Source organism: Mirounga leonina, unplaced genomic scaffold (genome assembly GCF_011800145.1).
Source record: "Mirounga leonina isolate KUSES-001 unplaced genomic scaffold, KU_Mleo_1.0 Mir_154, whole genome shotgun sequence".
Classification (NCBI taxonomy): domain Eukaryota; kingdom Metazoa; phylum Chordata; class Mammalia; order Carnivora; family Phocidae; genus Mirounga; species Mirounga leonina.
Genome location: NW_023270389.1, coordinates 43,179,335 through 43,199,940, shown reverse-complemented (window position 1 = coordinate 43,199,940; position 20,606 = coordinate 43,179,335). Strand labels below are relative to the sequence as shown.

General features: G+C 43.6%; 1 protein-coding gene across 1 annotated transcript in view; it reads right to left on the bottom strand.

Annotated features, from left to right (window-relative positions):
* LAMC1 (laminin subunit gamma 1) overlaps positions 1-20,606 on the bottom strand; it is a 126,113-nt gene that overhangs the window by 30,731 nt on the left and 74,776 nt on the right. Inside the window, exons 2-11 of the mRNA XM_035010606.1 lie at positions 12,919-13,223; positions 8,337-8,467; positions 6,120-6,286; positions 3,500-3,688; positions 2,572-2,689; positions 2,097-2,195; positions 1,869-2,005; positions 1,194-1,316; positions 913-1,102; positions 494-606 (exon numbers count right to left, since the gene is read on the bottom strand). Of these exons, the coding sequence (XP_034866497.1) occupies positions 494-606; positions 913-1,102; positions 1,194-1,316; positions 1,869-2,005; positions 2,097-2,195; positions 2,572-2,689; positions 3,500-3,688; positions 6,120-6,286; positions 8,337-8,467; positions 12,919-13,223 (1,572 nt within the window). The remainder of the gene's footprint in view (positions 1-493; positions 607-912; positions 1,103-1,193; positions 1,317-1,868; positions 2,006-2,096; positions 2,196-2,571; positions 2,690-3,499; positions 3,689-6,119; positions 6,287-8,336; positions 8,468-12,918; positions 13,224-20,606) is intronic.

Sequence of the window (20,606 nt, the reverse complement as noted above, 5' to 3'; positions counted from 1 at the left end):
TAAATAAATAAATAAATAAATAAATAAATAAATAAATAAATAAATAATTTTAAAGGCATACTGAAAACAGCTTTGTTTATTTAACATTATAATGAACCTTCACTCAGGAATTTATAATTTTTCATAATTTAGCCAATAGTTTAAAGGGCTTGATAATCACATAGCAATAAATAAAAAGAAGTAAAGGTTAAGCATGTGAGCCAGTAGAATTACATGTAAGATTCTTAGACTATAGTTAGATATAAAGTCACCTCATTAGGCTTAGTCATTATAAAACAATGCTATTTGTTAATTTTAGCAAATTTTCTCCAGGTCCTTAAAAATGGTTAAACAAATGCATTATTTTTATACATAATTCACATGTAATGAGATAATTCGTTCCATTTCTTTAGGATCAGCACTATAGTATTGGGACTTTAGAGATAAACTTTTGCATTATTGTGGATCCTTCTACCTAATCATTTTAATGCTCTTAAATTATATCATAACTTACTTCTCTCACTATATGTCCCACGGATTTTGATAGAGGTCAAATTGTTTAGGAGCTTCTGAAATTCGAAAGGGGTAAGAGGAGGCCTCCAAGGGTAATCTGTTGCTTCATGGAGCCTAGGGAGAAAGAAAGGGCCACGTTAACCTCTGTCAGGACAGTTCTGGGTGCTGAGAAAGCATTTCTTATGCATTAATGCTGCCAACAAGTCAATGCTCTGACAATCCAACCAAGTCAGAAATGGATCTGTTGGTTTTTAGTACAACTGGGAAGGGTACAGTAAATAAAGGGAAGGCTTCCTTTGCCAAAGTCACCTTTATAACCCAGACATTTTTCTTCAACAGCTTGAGGCCTGATAAGCTTAGGTAAAGAAACCACTTTTATAACTCTGGTCAACTCAGATTTTACAAAGAAGACCGTCTTACCTGAAGACGTATTTCACAGTGGTCTCACTTGGATAGGAATTGCCCTGAGCGATCAAGGGCACAGACACTCTCAGACCAGCTCCCTCGAGCACCAGGTCTTCTGCAGAGAGGCGAGTGTCTCGCCTGTCCGCCCGAAAGGAGAAGGAGAAGTTCTGACCATAACTCAACATCTGCTTGCCCAAGAACTTTGCTGAAAAGCAGACACAGTGATGTGAAAGAGCGTGAGAAGGAGCGTAAACAGGAGCACTCATCACAGCAGACTGCTGCCTAGCCTTACTTACCTGGAGCAATGAAGTACCGAGGAAAGTAGCTATCCGAGAGGACGGTGATATCCTGCCTCTCAGAGGACCACTCGAGTGACGCTTCAGAGCCATCCCTTTGTTCCACCCGCCACCCGTCTTCATCTGCAAGAACAGGATGAAAACACAAGGGCCATCACACTGTGAACATCCTGAATTCAGGTCCTCTATACACCACGAAAATATACAGGAAGTCACCAGTAAATATTTCTGAATACACGGATCCTAGGGTAGTACCTGTATATGCTATATCCCTCAAGCTATATTTTGATTTCACATAAATTTATACTACAGTAAATTCTACAGATGTATGTTTTCATTAAATTAAAAAGTCAAACAGGGGCGCCTGGGTGGCTGAGTCAGGTAAGTGTATGCCTTCGGCTCAGGTCATGATCTCAGGGTCCTGGGATCAAACCCGGCATCGGGCTCTCTGCTTGACAGGGAGTCTGCTTCTCCCTCTCTCTCTCTCTCAAATAAATAAATCTTAAATAAATAAATAAATAAAAAGCCAAACAAAGAGCCAAACAAAAAAATCTTGTACATTTGAAAACAAAATGTTGCCACCATCAAAAAATCCTCAAAAAGTTACTCATTTTTAAAAAATACTGTAAGTCCAGTCTTGTAATTCTGGGAGACCAAAGGGAAGGTCCAAATTACCGATCTGAAAGGTAGAGGTTATAGGATAAACACTGTAGCCGACAGCATTTGTACAGACAGAAGAATGCCCAAAGCAGAAGCAGGGTGTGCAACCCCTAGGATTAGATGATTCCAAATTAAAAAATCCAGGTTTGCATCTGAAAAACATAAAGATATAATCAGGAATTTCTTGGACTTGAAATATGAGACCAGAAAAAACACAGCACAGCCAGAGAAAGAATGAGCTACCTCTCACAATTGAAGCCTTCAACATTGTCTTTGCAAACACATCTTCCCGTTTCAATGTTACACTCGTCTACGCTGCCAGAAGGATTACAAGAGCATGGCCTGTTGGATGGAAAAAGGAGTAAAACAAAGAGAGAAGAGAAATGAGAAAGAAATTCCACTCTTAAAGTCAACCTTTTGTTTTACATGTTAATACATTAAAAAAAAAAAAATACATAAAAAAGCAAAAGGAGTCCTAAAGTCAGTTTTGTATCTGGATTTGGTTTCAATCAAGGATATGCCTCTCACATTTCCATACTAAAAACCCTGCTTCATCTCTGTTACAAACCAGTCCTGGACCATCATTACAGCTAGAAGTTCTTGAATTACTATGGGGAAAAATGTTCATACTGCTGCGGACGAGCCACGATATCTCTTATTGTTCTGGATCAACTACAGTTGGATTCTGCCCCCTTTCTCTGGTTTTGAAAAGTCTTACCTGCATCCTGCCTCAGTGAGAGAATGATACCCGGGCTGGCAACGGTCACACTTGTCACCCATCACTCCTGGCTTGCAGCTACACCTGCCAGAGCTATCACACTGTGTGCTGAGAGAACCTAAAATTTAAAGAGCTTGTCAACAACCAGAAATGTCAGTAAATATGTCAAAGGAAAAAAAAAATGGGTCACTAAAAACAATGCCTGAAACCCAAGATGTAATCTCTAGATGGTTACAGAGAAGAAAGATCAAATTTTAAATCCGCATTGTCTCAAAATCATATCCTTTGAGCCGTAACATTTTAACTTTCCGGACACACACCCTGCTCGTCAATGTTGAAAAACAAGTCACTCTGCACCCAGTGATCAACTGGACACAAAACCAGTCACTTCTCTGTGGGCAAGCACAGGCTCCTGAAAGCCCATGTCTAGAATTTACTACAGGCACAACAAAATAAAGGTCAAACTCTTGAAAGAGGAGAGCAAACTCAGAGCACTTTACATCTCTGAACGCACACCAACATACCGAGAAAGTTCAGCCCTTCGAGGATCGTAAACTAAACAAAATCATTAACGTGCAAGAACTCATGAAGCAGCTAGCCTTTTCCAGTCAAAGTTCAAATGGTCTCTAGGATCGGGCTACCAATTATCTTCACAAAACCATTACACAGGCCAAGTCCACACTTATTTATACGCACCAGAACATCATTTGAAAGTTTAACTTGGTTAAACAGAGTGGAGGTCGGGGGTCGGGCAGCTCCTGAGTCATTGGTCGGGACGACAGTGCACACACACTTCCACTCTTCCCCTGTGCAGAGGAACTGAACTCCCTGAGTTCAGGCCTAGGAAGCAGAGCTTTGTTTTCTGGGGGGGCGGGGAGTACTTGTCTTTCAAACCACCAGGCTGATGCTGGCACTGCCTGTCACTTACCCACAGGACTGCAGTGACAGGGAGAGCAGGCTTCGTTGTTCCCAAGGCGGAAGAAATTCTCCCGGCATCTCTCGCAGTTGGCGCCATCTGTGTTCCCCTGGCAGTTGGTACAGTGGCCCCCGTGGCCGGTGGACCGGTAAAGTTCAGGGTCAAAATAGCACTCCTGTGATCGGCCATTACAGTCACAGGCTGTTGGCCAAAACGTACAAGTTACGTCAGACCCATGTTCCTTTGATGAACAGCATTTCGAGAGGCTCTAAGCAAACCAAAACTGCGATTTCCCATGTCTCTGGGGCACAATGGGTGGTAGGATAAGAACACCCGCTTGACGCATTGTTCATTTGAAAACAAAAACAGGAGGTCAATGAAGGGTTGAGAGAGCCAGGCTATCAGTTTACTGAGAGATGTTCTTATCAAAATCAGTGCCATCGTAAAATACGAGAAATCCCTGTCCTTAGAAATCTCCAGGTAATCGTTTACACATAAGTGAAAGGCAAGTCAAATTGTAATTTTTCTGAATCTTTATCCTTCGTTCTAATACCAACTCCAACAACAGGGAGCCAGTTTATATTCAGGCTTTAATTTACCCTAACTTTCGGGCCCCAGACAGTTGAAATACGTTAAGACACTAACTTTCGAAGCGCCAGATTGCGTGCAAGGCTAGACTGGAGTAACCTGACACACATGGGTTAAAATTAGCACCTCTGTGGAAGGCAGCAGCATTGAAGGGAAATCTAGCTTCACTAGACACATCCATCTCCTGGGGAGCCACAATGCCAACCAGGTCCGCCATTAAGTAACTATGTTCCCTGCAGAACACAACTATATTTTAAGAACAAGTATATGTAGTTATAGAACTTCTTTTCTTAGAATTATGGATTTCACACAAAGTACCAGCAGTATCTTGAACACTAAATATAGTTTTATTTGGTTTCAGATAAACCAAGTTGTTTTAAAAAAAAATGTTTGAATATATATTTTTTCTTTCTTGTCACCTCCCCTTCTTTATAATCAGTTCTTTCATAGTATTATACTTGAAAACTTGTTAGAAACTTGAATCACTGGCACCAAAAACTAGAGTTGTGTTAAGTAACTTGGAGAGCTCCCTTTCTGTTTCTCTTCCCTCAAGCCTCCCTAGATTATCCCGCACATCCCACTCACGGCCAAACCCAGCCCATCCCCACCTAAATGGTTTGGTGCTCTGGGACTATGAAGCAGAAGAGTCCTCTTGTCTACACTGTCCTAACACATGGGTAAAGCAGACGCTCTGTCTCCTTCACCATCAGCTGGTAAGAGAGAAGGCTGTAATTTTCTCTTCTCCAACCCCAGCATCCTGACAATATTGTAGTACTCTCTCAATCTCCAGAAACTTCACTCTTTGAAGTGCTGAAGAGTGGCAAGGCAAGGAGGAAGGCAAACTGATTTAGTTTCTCCTCAAAGTCCTTTAGAAACAGTATTCAGTTCATTTGCTGGCCCAGGAACATTTTCATGATGTTCCTGGAGACTCAAGATATGACCCCATCACTAAGCAAAATACTTTTCAAACACATGTGTAAATTTATTGAAATGTCACATCTTAGGGGCATTTCACTGTTTCTGTTAAGATCTTTATCATGTGGCTTCTCATACTGGCTTTTACAGTTCAGTAAAAGAACTGAAGCTCAAGCAAGTGCCTAGGAATTCTAGAGGAGGCTGTACAATTTATCTTCAAATCTGGGATTTGCTGAGGAAAAGGAAAGATAAGAAAATCTGCTCTAGGCAACTAACAGAAATAGTCATGAGTCAAGATACTGGTCATTTCTCAAGGTTTCTGCCAATAACTCCAGTGAGTTCAGAGTGTCTTATTCCTTTATCAAGAGTATATGATAAGAAGTATTTATAAGGTCATAAAAATTATAGCTGCTTTAAAAGTTTCTTATTTTTAAGTCCTTGACACAGCATGATTACATAGTTTCATGGTTCCTTTCTCCTGAGGCTTCTTTCTCTATCTGTTCAGAATAAACCAAGCCATGATGAAGGGATAAAACAACGTGCAATCTTTCTTCTTTTACCCATTTCTAGAAATACTAGGATCTACTTTCCTTCCCAAAGCCAACCACCTCTGCATGGGTGAAGTAGGAAAATTCTCCCTGTTGTGCTCCTCAGTGAAATAAGGGAAGAATAATTTTGAGAAATGATCTTCTGAATGGCAGTCTTAGTCTAGAACTCAACACACCCAACACATGTTCATCAATGACCCTGACTGCTTGAGGAAATGACCGTTGGTAGGAAAATATTTTAATGTGCAGCAAAGACAAGACTAGAGAAACCATATTTTATAGTAGGCTACACTGGCCCATCACTTGGATCTAAGTGAAGTTCCAAACCTTGGAGATGCTGCTCCCACTCTGGTACGTGTGTTCATGAAGGAAACTGAACAAAATGAACATACATTTTTATTCATAGCCAACTGCCTTCATCTATGATTTTCCTCTGATGTGCATATAGTTTACCGTTCTGTGCTCTCCAATTACAGAAGCAGCACTGCCTTTCAGAGTTCTCCTTTCAAGGAGGAACAGAAGGAAGTCAACCATTCCTTCTCCCCACTCTGGAAGTCCTCAAGATAATTCAACAGACTCACGCAGGCATTCGCTGGCGCTCTCCGCAGTCGCCCTCCTCCACGGCCGGTCGTTGAAGAATGGCAGACACTTTTCACAGTCTACCCCGTAAGTATTATGTTTGCAATTACAAACCAGCTTGCCAAATTCATTCTTCACACACTCACTTGCATGTCCGTTGCATTTACACCTGGGAAGAGAAAAGACACCCAAAAATATGAAACAGCCACCGAGTCCCAGAAATGGATGCTGAAAAATGATGTACAAAGAGAACTAAACACAACCCCAGAATGTTTTTGGTTTGTTTTTTTTTGTTTTTTTTTTAGTTTGACCATTCAAGACCGTAAACTGAGGAGCTAAGCAAAATTAAATAATGGCAGTTTTAAGTTTTCAGGTAGGAAGGAAAATTAAACAAGCAAAAAAAACCCCAAAAAACAAAAACTACCCCAAACATCTTTATTTAATAGGGGATGGGGCATTAACAAGACAGAAGAAAGTCTCTAGCAATTTCGGAGGCTTCTACAATTTCTGGGATCACTTCCGGAAGTCAACTGTGTGTATCAAGTAGCAACCAAGCGTGTAGGTTAAGCAGAGCGAGGACCCTGAAGTCCGGCTGCATGGGTTGGGACCTGCCCTGTGACTTACCAATGTCACTTAACCTCTGTGCCTTACCCGTAAGACAGGGATGATGACAGTGTGAATTTCACGGGGTTATTGGGAGGATCAAGAAGCTGCTTTATTCACGTGCCTAAGATCGTGCAGGCACACTACAAGTCAAAAATTAGGTCACAGCTGTTTTCTGTCATAATGATTTTAAAGTATTCCAATCTGAAGGTAGTAAGAGACAGTCAACACCTCACCACCATACGCAACTCTGGTAGCCTCGTACTCCCTCAAGGTTGTTTGGGGCAAGAATCCCCGAAGGATCCCTAGATGCAGGGATATGCAATCATAAACTAAGGACTCATGGAAATGCCCATGAATACTAAAACATGTTCTGTGCCCTGATGTTTCCCTAATAGCTTCCTTAAAGATAGAATCAGCCGTATAGCTCCCACCGCTACTTGGTAATACATTTCAAACCTTTCCGAAACATCTACAGTATACCAGGATGAATCCCAAATTCATATCCCCGGCTCTTGTCTCTCTCCCAAGTCCTATCCTTGACTGGTACACAAGTTCAGATGTCCCCAATAACCTAAAATTTTACATATCTACAACTAAACTCATCTCCCTAAATTAGCTCATCTTCTTCATTTACTTCATTAATACTACCACCATTCTCCTGATCATTAAACTTTAAAATCATTTTTTTTATCTCTTTGAGATCTGATTTTTTTTTCTTTTTTTTATTCTTATGTTAATCCCCATACATTACATCATTAGTTTTAGATGAAGTGTTCCATGATTCATTGTTTGTAAAATCATCTTTGACTAAAGTCCTGATAATTCTTGCTTCACAATAAAATCCATGTAAAATGTTCCTTTCTTTCCATTCTATTGTCACCACCCTAATGTCAGGTATTTGTCACCTAACATGCAGATCACAGCATCATAACAAGAATATAAATTCTCTCAATGGTACTCTACTTTCACCTTGTCTTCAATTAATCTTCCTAACCACTGTTTAGATATCATCGGCCTACTTCAAAAAGTACATGGTTTCTCATTGATTACAGTCTCTGTCAGCTTTCACTCTGTCAACTCTACAAATTCACAGAGGAGATGTTCCCTAAGCCGAGCAGGTCTATAATCTCCCAACCCTTCACTTCTGCTCATGACATGCCTATCCTGCATCCCACTCACACATCCTCCTTCCTTATCCAGGCTTCAAGGCCCCGCTTAGTTTCCATCTGCTTCTCTAGCTTGACAGTTCTGTCTCATTCTCTGATATATGGCCTCTTTTTATCTAACACATGTGTTTTAATTTTTCACGTGTTCATATATCGCCTGCTCCACTCATCTGCAGGATGCTAGAAGGTCAAGTCCTTCTCAGCAGGTGAATGTCTCATGCTACCTTGGTGGCTTCAGAGGGCCTGCCGCAGAACTTTGCACTGAGGTGCTCAGTAAGAATTCACCAACTGTGTTGATCTGACAAGGTTTTAGAAAACCTAAATTACTTTGTTTCCAGGATAATGAGAAGGTCTAACAAATTATTAATATGGTTGTAAGCAAGTTGTTACACTCTCTTCTAAACCACAGCTCCAGTCACTTTCAAAGTTATTTAACAGTCTACTTACCTACCACCCACAGCAAAATCAGAGATTGCGTAATAATAGGACTTGAGAACTTTGGGGTCATTAAACACTTCATCTCCAAAAGTATTCAGGCGATTGAGAGTTACTCTGATGTCAGTGGCAGTTACCCATTCCTGTCAGGAGGAAAGAAAAGAAAAGAAAAGAAAAAAACAGGAAAAGGTAAAGGGGCTGAAGATCAGAGACATAAATGTGACAACATTTTCTAAATTTTTCAAATAGTTAATATATCATGTGACTTATGTCCTCTTCTAGCATTAAATCTGTTACAATGCCCAATGACTCCCTTAATTTCCTAATATTTGACTCTTCCCTTCTTTGATCTAAGTTGTTGTGTCACCACTCAGAGTCCCAAAAAGCAGGAATACTACTCGTTTCTTCACAAGGTTGTTGAGAGGCTTACATGAAATATACTTTTAAATGCTTCGCATTCGGGAGGTACTCAATACACACGTCCCTTCTCTCCAGCCTGTATCCGCACCCCAAATCCAGTCCGAGAAGCCAGCGCAGAGCTCATGGAGCACCATGGTGGCATGCGATATGCTGGTTACCGCCTCCACCTGGCCATTTTGTACCATCTCTCTCTCCCTCCATCCCCGATCTGCTACGGACAGATCTGGGAGAGGCATGCAAGTATAAAGTAATAAATCATGACACGGGCCGGAACCAATCAGATGCGGTTTTTGTGTTGACCTTTCCCATAATGTCACTTCTCTGGGAGGCCTTTCCTGGCTACCCAACCTAGAATTGCTGCCCAGCCCAACACCCTGTTTCACTTGCCTATTTTATTTATATTGTCTGTTTCCACCACCACAACCCCACCCCCAGCCTGCCACCACCGCCACCATCAAGACTGTAAGCCCCACGAGGGCAGGACTCATTTTCTTTGTTGACTGCAGTTTCCCTGGTGTTTAGCCTACAGTAGGTGCTCAAGTAACATTTGCTGAGATATCATCGGCCTACTTCAAAAGAAGAAACCACAACTGATCAAATTGGTAGGTGTACCATAATGACAGAGGACAAGAATGAAAGTCAACGTTTTCCCCTAGGTTTTATGAGATCTAAGCCCTTATAATAAATGCCCTTTCACTGAGCTAATTTTAGTCAGATGTTTACATCTGTGGTGGACTGTTAGAATAATGATTCCAGTGAATCATGTCTGCCAGTGTCCACACCCTGATTCTGGGCTGGGGCATGTGATTTGCTTTTTGCCCAGGGGACATGAGCGAATGTGACACAGGCAGAAGTCTGATAAGCACTTGTGCCCCGGGCTTACCCTCTTGGAATACTTCTGCCATCACGCCAGGAAGCCTAGTCTAGCCTCCTTGAGGCAGTAAGACCACAGAGGGCGAGAAACCCGGCTCCCAGCCGACCTGCCAGTGAGTGAGCCCACACCAACACAGAATCATGAGAAATAATAAATCGTGGTCATTTAAAATCACTAAGTTTTGGAGTAGCGTATGACCCATGACCGCCCAAAGACACCATGTAAAGTCCCCTCCTGGGACTGCCTGTCAGCATCACCCATGGAGACGCACCAAGCAAGTGTCTGAAGGCGTCTGTGTTTTCAGAAGGCTCCCCGTGAGACAGGGAGGCATGCCCCTGATCATGCAGCACGGCCCGAACCATGCCAAACACCTGGCACAGAGAGCAACCTAGAGGGCTCATAAAAGCTACTCCCCGTGAAGCCTCCAAGTATAATTAGAAAGGAGAAGAGATGATGATTCCACTGCATCCAAACTTGGAACTCCAGTAACAGCTCCCACTCATGGCCACAATGTGAGGAATCTTTGAGTCGTCTGTAATGTAAATAGCTCAACATATCTCTGTGTTTAATGCTTATTATATCTCCTTTGAGCTTCATCTTTATCACAGCTCTCCTTGAATAAAAGCTTCTCAAGGGCTGAGTCCAAGTCATTTTTTCCCACAACAGGCATCTTAAAAAGAACAGGCTCTGGAGCCAGACTTTCTAGGTTTTGAATCCCAGTTCTGCTGCTTAAAACTGGTGATTTGGGGCAAGTTATTGGATCTCTTCTGAGAAATGATGTCGATGCCCCATTTGTAAAATGGGCTTAACAGAAGTATCCACCTGTAGAGTTACTGTGAGGGTTAAATAAGTAAATAGTATAGAGAGTGTGTATATACATCTATAGTAAATATAGCTAATATATCTAAGGGGCTCAGAACACTGCTTGGCACATTATGGCACATTATAGTAAGTGCTATAATAAATGCTGATTATTATTATTGTAAATCAGCACATGCTTAGTAATATTCATATACAATGAAACCAGGAAGGGTCTCCTCTCCCATCTGGGAGATCACAGCTTCTGGAGAGAGGCACAGGAGGCAATGAGGAGAGACGGTCGTATCAGCTAAGCTGTCAAATCAGTTAATCGTTGTGAAATCAGCTGAAGTCCGATCACCTAACCCTCCTTGGCAACTGGGTATGAAAACCAGAACTCTTACATCCAGAGACACATAATTAATGTCTTTGCATAATGACAGCAACTGACCAGATCTATTACAGATGCCCATAGCATTTCTACCACATTTAGTCTCATGAGTTCCTATGGAATAAGGAGTAGCAAACGTCAGGGGCGCCTGGCTGGCTCAGCTGATAGAGCATGTGACTCCTGATCTCAGGGTCGTGAGTTCGAGCCCCACGTCGGGTGTAGAGTTTACTTGAGGGGAAAAAAAAAAAACCAATAGCAAGTATCAGAATTCCTACAGCTGGGGGAACTGCTTCAAGACAGGCTGAGAAGGCACCCAGCTGGCGAGGTGCCAGAACACCACAGTCACATAGGTCACTGCTTTTTCCTGCTGCCTCGGCACGATCGTCAAATACAATCATCAGTATAGGAAGACACTAAGCTAGTAAATGTCTGCTAGTTGATCAACTTAAAAAAATTGTAGATCACATCTCCCCTATACATTCCATCTTCTGTTTTTTCATCTATCAAAATCATTTATTCTTTCTACTCATTATTCTGAACACATCTTATTACCATTGCAAGAAACACTTTACTGAAAGGCCTTTGCAAACATACTCATTGCTCACTAGAACCTCAGAGGTTAGCAAGATCAAGATTCACGATCTCCCAGCAAACTGCAGAAATACAATAGAAGGGAAGAACTAGACCCACAGAGAAACATATTCTCATCTTTTGCCACCATCCAAAACCACATGGCCAAATCAGAAAGAGTCCTCGAATATAATAAACTTTAAGAGAAAGACTGGAAGCCACAAAAGCATAAAGGGGCGCCTGGGTGGCTCAGTTGGTTAAGCGTCTGCCTTTGGCTCAGGTCATGATCTCAGGGTCCTGGGATCGAGTGCCGCATCGGGCTCCTTGCTCAGTGGGGAGCCTGGTTCTCCCTCTCCCCACTGCTTGTGCACACTCTCTTTCCCTCTAATAAATAAATAAATCTTAAAAAAAAAAGCATAAAGCCCAGAATAAAGGGACTCCCTATTTCTCTCTACTTAGAAATGACAACAGCATTTCATAAAACGTACATAGAGTTTGCAAACCCACATCCAGTCTTTCCTGTCTCAGTGAGTTCATACGGGCAGACTGCCCCCACTTAGACGTCAACTTCAGCCAAAAGACAGAAGCATCTCCAATTCTGTGTTACAGAAAGATTCCAAATTATGGTGTATGAAGAATATTACATAGAATTCATGAGAAAAAAAGAAAGCTTTAATTCTTTCTATGCTTAAATGGGGAAAGGTTTCTGTCGTGATGCTCAAGCACTGTACCACGGGTACCTACACTTACATCCTGTCACAAACACCAGTACCGCCAGGTGATGAGAAGGTTTTATGAGTGACAATAGCCCCAGACAAACCCAGTCCACATTTCCTTGCACAATAATGAAGGAAGACGGTATTCCTAAATATCTTGCTTCAACTGGTCCCCCTCTCGAATACTAAAAAACACTTTTCCTTTGGTCAAATGAAGGAAGAGATAAGGAAAGTTGTGGAAATAATGGATAAATTCATGGGGCACCTGGGTGGCTCAGTCAGTGAAGCGCCTGCCTTCGGCTCAGGTCATGTTCCCAGGGTCCTGGGATCGAGCCCCGCGTCAGGCTCCCTGCTCGTTGGGGAGTCTGCTCCTCCCTCTCCCCCTGCCCCTCCCCCCCATGCACGTGTGCCGTGCGCACACACGCGCTCTCCCTCTCTCTCTCTCAAATAAAATCTTAAAGAAAAAGAAAAGAATGGGTAGATTCAAATACTCTCTTCGAAAGGTCAGAAGCAAAACGTTTCCACTGCAAGTAAAGACCCAAGTTAAAACTGTTCAGTTTTTTAAAAAATTTCTAAAATTTCTATCCCAGAATACATTGACAGGTACACGAGAACACAAGAACATCACCTGGGTGGCAGGAACAAAGCTACTTTCCTTCACATACTGAGAATATACAGGAGAGCAGAATAGAATCCACCTGGAATCTCCTAGCCCTACCCTTGCCTCTGAAGTGGGACCACAGGCCCCCATACAACAAGCTTCCTGCGTCCTGTATGCACGTGGGGGAACTAAGGGACTACAAAGGCAGCTTCCAGATGCATTACCTGCAGCACAGGGCTGTTGTCAAAGTTGTAGGCACTGGGCCTTCCTTCTAGAGTTGAGAAGGCCACGTTGCCCCCAGTGAGAGGGGAAATGTCACTGAATTCATCTGTGCACAAGGCCTGCTGCTCGTCCCCTCCCGTCCTGATGAAGCCACGGTTTGCCTTCGAGTAGGTATTCTCACATGAGCCACTGTAGTACTGGTAAGGAGCCCAGGGCCCATCTTCCCGCGTGCGCTTGTAAATGGCGAAGCTCTCTGGGCGGCTGGTGTGGAACTTGAGGCGCACGTATGTGATGTCAAAAGCTTTTCCTGTGGGACAGACATGAAGTTCGTAAGTCGTACGTATGAAGCAAAGAAACTGCCTCTGTTCCCAGGTTGCTTTGGAACTTGACAGAGGAAGGATACACCCTAGCCGAAGATGGTTCCAGAACCCACAACACACTGGTTGTGTCCAACGGGCGATTCTAAACCTGGAAATAGTGTGCACTTCCCCAGAGAAATGACAGGTTATAGCTGGGTTCTAAGTTGGCTCATAAAAGCTTGTTTAAGATGTGCATTGTTGAAATCCCGTTTGCCATGAGAAATGGTAGCACTGTACTTACAACACTATTAAACAAAACCAAAATTGCATTAAAAGGTGCGTTTATTCTTAGTGCTGGTGCTTCAGCAAAAGCAATTTAATTAAAAAACAGAAAAGAAAATATTTGCTGGCTTTCTAGGTGGGTATTCTGGAAACTTTCAAGGTACTTAAAAACTCACTCTATTAATGTTACTTCTTTTCTTTTCTTTTTCTTTTTTTTAAGATTTTATTTATTTGCGAGAGAGAGAATCAGAGACAGAGAGCATGAGAGGGAGGAGGGTCAGAGGGAGAAGCAGACTCCCTGCTGAGCAGGGAGCCCGATGTGGGACTCGATCCTGGGACCCCAGGATCATGACCTGAGCCAAGGGCAGTCGCTTAACCAACTGAGCCACCCAGGCGCCCCCTATTAATGTTACTTCTTAATGCAGGAAGACTATCATGAGCCCTATTCTTTTTTTTAAATTTTATTTTATTATGTTATGTTAATCACCATACATTACATCATTAGTTTTTGATGTAGTGTTCCATGATTCATTGTTTGCGTATAACACCCAGTGCTCCATTCAATACGTGCCCTCCTTAATACCCATCACCGGGCTAACCCATCCCCCCACCCCCATCCTCTCTAAAACCCTCAGTTTGTTTCTCAGAGTCCATAGTCTCTCATGGTTCGTCTCCCCCTCTGATTTCCCTCCATGAGCACTATTCTTCTACTTATCTACCAAGTTAAGAGAGGAATTTGAGAAGGAGAGAAAGAGAAAAGGACAGTGATTAAGAGATGGGGCAGGGAGTAGAGCAGGAATGAAGAAAAAATTCCTCCAGCAGCTGAACAAAGAAAAAAAAGAGAGAGAGAGAGAAAGAGAAAAGGAGGGGGGGGGTTAAAGTTGTTTGCATATGTTCAAAGAAGAATATGCAAGATCCGAGCACTGAGCAGGGAAGGACAGCAAAAAGGAGGAGCTACTCAGGTGCTGTCTCTGGAGGAAGAGCCACTGGCCAGACAGCTTGCTGGGGCAGCCAGGGCATGGTCTGATGGCTGGGACAGCGTGGCTGCTAATCAGCATTCCTTCAGGTGGGTCAAAAAGACAAAATGCAACTGTTTTTAAATCACCTTTCATTCACCAATTGGGTCTTTCCATCTCTGACAATATTTATTCTCTGCAACTTCTATGCTATAGTTAAGATCACAGACTGGTCAACAAGGATTTGTTGGGCACAACTACATGTTCAGTCCTATGCTATATACTTTGGGGGACAGGACGTGTTAGACATAAAAGGTCCTTGCCCTCAAGGAACTTGCAGTCTTTCCTCCCCAAGCGAATTAATTCTGCAGGAAGTACCATACTCGTCCTCTCCTACAAAGTCCACAGAAGAGGAACTCCTGCACACTCTCAGAAATGTTGCGGAGAGACTTCTGCCATCCTCTTACTTCCTCGTGCCCACCCATCCCTAGGGGAGAAGGAGGGATGGTCATGTGTGGCCTGGAATATCCTCAGCTCACTCTCCAGCCTCCTGAGGGCTCCTCTCCTCTCCTGCATACCTCAATGCAAGACCGTGCGTCTGCCTCTGTGCCAGGAGGCCTGCGGCTGTCCTGCTACTAGATGTGGGACCACGTGGATGAGTCCAGCTGAGCTGGAGAGGTAGGGGAGGAGGAAGAGCAGAAAGCCCATGTAAGTCATGTGTCCAGGCTCTATTTTTAATCCGGTATTATCCACATTAAAACTAATATGATGAGCCATACCTATTTCTTAGGTGGTCCAGATCTTAAAAAAGAGAAGTCTGATTAACTGTCCCCCATATACATGAAACACACTCTCACACATACAATTTTGAATGCAAACGTGTGTCACATGATGGAAAGAACACAGAACTGGGCACTATGAGACCTGAGCTCAGGTCCTGGCTCCTTCAGTTACTAGCTGTGTGATTTCTGCTCTGCCATTTTCTCCTCTGCAAAAATGAGGGTGATGACCCCTGAGCCACCTACCTCAAAGAGTTGTTGGAAGGTCAAACTAAGATCTTGCATGTACTTAGTTAATTGTAAAACTCTACACAAATATAAGGCATTATTATAATAGAGTTTAGAAGAAAATTCCTGAATTAGGATCCTGGATATGTCCACATAGAAGGGTCTGATTGTACCAGGGACTATGTACAGTTGCCAAAAAATATTATACAAATCTGGATCTTCTACCTAAGATGCAGTAAAACATTTTGCCTAGACACAGGTTTTGCAAATCCAGTTTACACCCCACCTGTTAAAAGAATGAAAATGTAACCTCTCTCTCTTTACTGTATCAAAAATGTTAAAATGTTACCCTTAAATGAGGGTATGGACTTATAGTAACTGTGGCATTCCAGAGACTAAGACATTCTGGAATGGTAAAACAATTGGGTTTTATTCAGGAACAGGTGGTTTGGGATGTTCAAAGGCTTACTCACTAATCTGTGGATTACAGATTACCCCTGCTTTTCTAGTCTGTCTCCATTTCTGACATTTCATTGTTCTTTAACAACTCAACCTGCAGGAGACTGGATCAAAGGAGAGAAGATAAAATGGAGCAGGGTGTGTTGTGTTCCAGACTAAAATCTGCACCACGGAGCCACACTCTGAAAGAAACCCGCTCAGGTGGCCGCTCTCACTGCTGCCACAGACCCAGAGCAATGGGCGGCAGAACATGAGTAAGCAACTTGGCTAGCATTAAACTTTGAAGCAAACTAGTTTGCTGGTGCTGGTCCTACCTCACTAAGCCTTGTTTTCAGAGCTGCCTTATTCATTTCAACCCACAGCCACAGCTGGAACAGAAAAAGGGCTCTGTGGCCATCCGCAAAGGAGGCTCACACATTCCACATAACAAGACGGCCACAGGCACTGCCTTCAGAGATCAAGTCAATCCAGTAGTGGATACAGATGACTGCAATTCCATGTGATGAGTGCTTTGACAGGGGAAATGCACAAAGTTTGGGGGGCATGGAGGAAAGTCACCGAAGCTGGATTTGCGGGGTCAAAAAACATTTTCTAGAAGAAGAGACATCTGTGTCCAGGACCCGAGGAATGCAGAGGAATGACGTCAGCAAACAGGGATCAGTTGTCTAGGCAAATGAAACAGCATGTATGAAAAGCCCAGAGAACAAAGAGGAATGATCACTGAGGAGTTAGAGTTGCGTAGTATAGCAAGAACTGGAGCTATAGGCTGGAGATGGGCTCACCGGGGAGAACAGGCCAGGTCTGAAGCCACATTCAAGAGCAACTTCAGCCATCGGCTTACTATTAAGATTTTATTTGAGAGAGAGAGAGAGAAAGAGACAGAGAGTGTGAGCCAAGGGAGGGGCAGAGGAGGAGAGAGAGGGAAAGAGAGAGAACCCCAAGTAGACCCTGCACTGAGTGCAAAGCCTGATGACCCCGAGATCATGACCTGGGCCAAAATCAAGAGTTGGACACTTAACCAACTAAGGCACCCAGGCGCCCCCAGATTTGACTTTTAAAAGGATCGCTCTGGCCACTGCCACTGGGTAGAGATGAGGCTGGAAGGGACGGGACTAAAAGTGGAGAGAACAGTTAAGAAGATGCGGCAGGAGTCCTAGAGATGACAGTGGCTGACAGCTGGAATGGAGAGAAATGAGTGGATTTGGGTAAGGTGTAGTCAGTCGACCTCAGTAGTAACTTGGTAACCAATGGAAAGTATGGGGGAGAGGGGCCACTGCTGAAGCCTCCTCTACTTTTAGTCTGTGGACATGTTGTTTCACTGTCAAACCTTCTTGTCTGGAAGTAAGATGGAAGAATTAAAAATAACTTTCAGTTCCCTAACTTAAAAAAAAGTAGATGGAGAGTAGAACCATCCACTGAAATAGAGGACAGAGAAGGTTAAGCAGGATTGGAGGCAGGGCTGGAGGGCAGGATGGGTAGAGGAGTTCAATTTTGGATATCCTAGTTTTGAGGTATCTGTGGATCAACAAGAGGAAACGTCTGGTAGGGAGTTGGAAGTGAGTGGTCTGAAAGCCCAAGGACGATGTCTGAGTTAGATATACAGATTGGCTGGTAGATGGATAATGAAGGTTGGGTATGGGTGAGACTAATGAGGCAGGGGTGCTGAGTGAGAAGGCGGACTTTTGAGATCACTCTGAGGGGCGTCAGCATTTAAAGCACACACAGCAGGTGGTGGGACTGTAGGGGAGGCTGTGAGGCCAGAGAGGGGACGGCAAGTAAAAGATCAGTATCATAGGGGCGCCTGGGTGGCTCAGTTGGTTAAGTGACTGCCTTCGGCTCAGGTCATGATCCTGGAGTCCCTGGATCGAGTCCCGCGTCGGGCTCCCTGCTCGGCAGGGAGTCTGGTTCTCCCTTTGACCCTCCCCTCTCTCATGTGCTCTCTCTCGTTCTCTCTCTCTCAAATAAATAAATAAAATCTTAAAAAAAAAAAAAAAAGATCAGTATCACAGATACCAAGAGAGTTTGAGGAGGAAGTAATCAATGGTGTTAAAATATGCTAAGAGAGTCATGTAAGGCAATGACTGCGATGTCCACTGGCTTCAAGCCACAAACAGGTCGCCGCTATACTCAGGGAGAGTGGCCCCGCGGTAGGGTTGGTGGGATGGAAGATGAATGGCAGATATGAGGCAGGGAAGCAGACACAGCAAGTGTAGTCAACGACATCGGGCTGAAGGGGAGGAGGAAGACAATAGTGGGATGGGACACTGGGTCCAGGAATATTTTTCTTTTTTGTTTTTTGAGATAGGAGAGAGGAGATTGTATTACATGTTGTTGTGCTCGAGTCAGCCGAAAGGGGGAAGGCTGGATGTGGAAATAAGCTGGGCAATAAGAACGGGATTCTGTGCTGGTGAAAGGACTGGCTCCATACAGGAGAAACCCTGCACCCTTGCTTTCCAGCCGGGGGCAAATGCAAGTGACTGAGTAGGTTTTAAGGGACGGGAGCTGGAAGAGTTCTAATGACTTTATCTTTTTTGTGCAGTGAAAATCAAAGGTACCTGCTAAGGGGAAGGGGGTGAGAGCAAAGCCAGTGGGGAATATCTGCAGAGAGGGGAGAGACTTCATAAGAGCCCCTGCAGAGGCCAGCAGAGGAAGCGGACCAGAGGAAAAGGGGGTTTGCTGGGCAGAGACAGGGCTGCCGAGACGAGGGTAGGAGGTCATGACTTTGTGCGGGTGTAGTTTTCTATAGCCCACTTTGCACCCCCTTTAAAATTAAGAGACAAGGGGACTGAAATTACTTCAAGGAACTTAGAATGTAATCTGAATAAATCGGGAAGCCAATACAGAAAATGGAGAAGGGTCAAGTCTTGAATGATCTATCCACCATCACCTGTAGTCATGGATAATCAAGAACTGGGAAACTAAGGAGCTGGGTTTTATTCCATTGAACAGCTACCAGTTGAGACCCGTCAAGTATGCTCGCTCTCATTCTCTCTCTCCCTCTCCATACCTCCCTACTCTTTATCTATCCATCCTACTCGATTCACAGTGGACAAAGTAAAAAGATCTAAATGGTAGACCAATAGAAGACAAGACCAGGTCTTCTGATTTCCAGTCCAATGAGAGCCACTCTACTATTTTTACACTGTGGGAGCATGCGAACATAGACAGTATGACTTTAAGGTAAAGAGGCCAAGCTAAACAATGAAAAAAATCAGCAAGTAGAAGTCTAGAAAGTATTCAGCAACTATACAAATAGAACATCTCCCCCCCGCCCCCCTTCCCCGCCTTGCATTCATGAGCATGAAGACTAACCATGGATATACACACCCTCAGGAAAATATTTAGCTTCTGAATATTCTACTGCTTTCCCCCCTTCCCCTGCCACATTCCTTCCATAAACAAAAAAACTCAAGTACAGATGTTTAGAATGAAGCACACGAAATTAACTAATACTTCCTGCTCTGAATCCTTCCGTTTGGGCTGGCCGAGAGAATGAGGGAAGGGGAGGGGGCCATCTGAACAATGAGAATCTAGCCTTTGTTCATGCAGGGCCAAGCCAAGGAATTCTGCTTAAGCCTCCTACGTGGTGAAGTATTTCTAATCTCTCTGAGTAGGGGAGAAACCCTTCCTGCCTTGGAATTGGATTCAAGAACTGACTACTGGGGAACATAAATGCCTCTCTGTTATGTGCAGCTCAGAAGAATTCCATGAGGCTCTTGTGAAACAACCCCCTTTACAGTGAAGTGATGAGTGACAATGGCTATACAGAATTTCACAAAACTCCAGAATGCCCTTCCATGGCCTGAATTCAACGAAGAAAACTAGTTCATTCTGAAGTATCAAATTAGGAATTCACTGATTCACTATTGTTCTCATGTGCTAACTCCTTAGAGTCAGAAAAGGACCGCTCTCCTTGAAGTCAAACTGGATCTTAGGAATATAAAACTTGTAATAAGGTTGTAGTACATAAAGTCCATTAGAGATGGTAGACGTTTAGGCTACGCAATGGGGTTCTCCAAACAATTAACACAAACAGTAGTTGCAGAGAGCAGCAATCCGAAGACGTTTTCATTTTTGTTAGTATAACCGCTGGTTGAAATAAGAGTTCCCAGGACATGTACAGCTGCACACCAGCTGTTATCATTCCACCCCGGCAGACAGATGGTACAAACACCGCCTGGCCAATCAAGATGACCCAGGGCCAAGTTAATGCTGAATGTGGGATCCTCAAGTAGACTCAGATGGGTGACCAGAAAGCATAAAGAGGAACAGTCACACACAGAATGTGCTGAAGTGATGTGGGTACGTGCAGTTCATGCCCACTGCTAGGAAACCCAGTCCTGACTGCCTGCTGAAAAGCTACTTTCTATTGTCCAAAACTCATCCTCAAAATAGATTGTTTTGGGGGCGCCTGGGTGGCTCAGTTGATTAAGCAACTGCCTTCGGCTCAGGTCATGATCCTGGAGTCCTGGGATTGAGCCCCACATCGGGCTCCCTGCTCAGCAGGGAGTCTGCTTCTCCCTCTGACCCTCCCTACCCTCCTCCCTCTCATGCTCTCTCTCTCTCAGTCTCTCTCTCAAATAAATAAATAAAAATCTTTTTAAAAAAATAGATTGTTTTTAATAACGTATTCTCCCATTGCTTTCCCTTAAATGTCAATGCTCCTTTTTTCATACCCTCTCTCTGT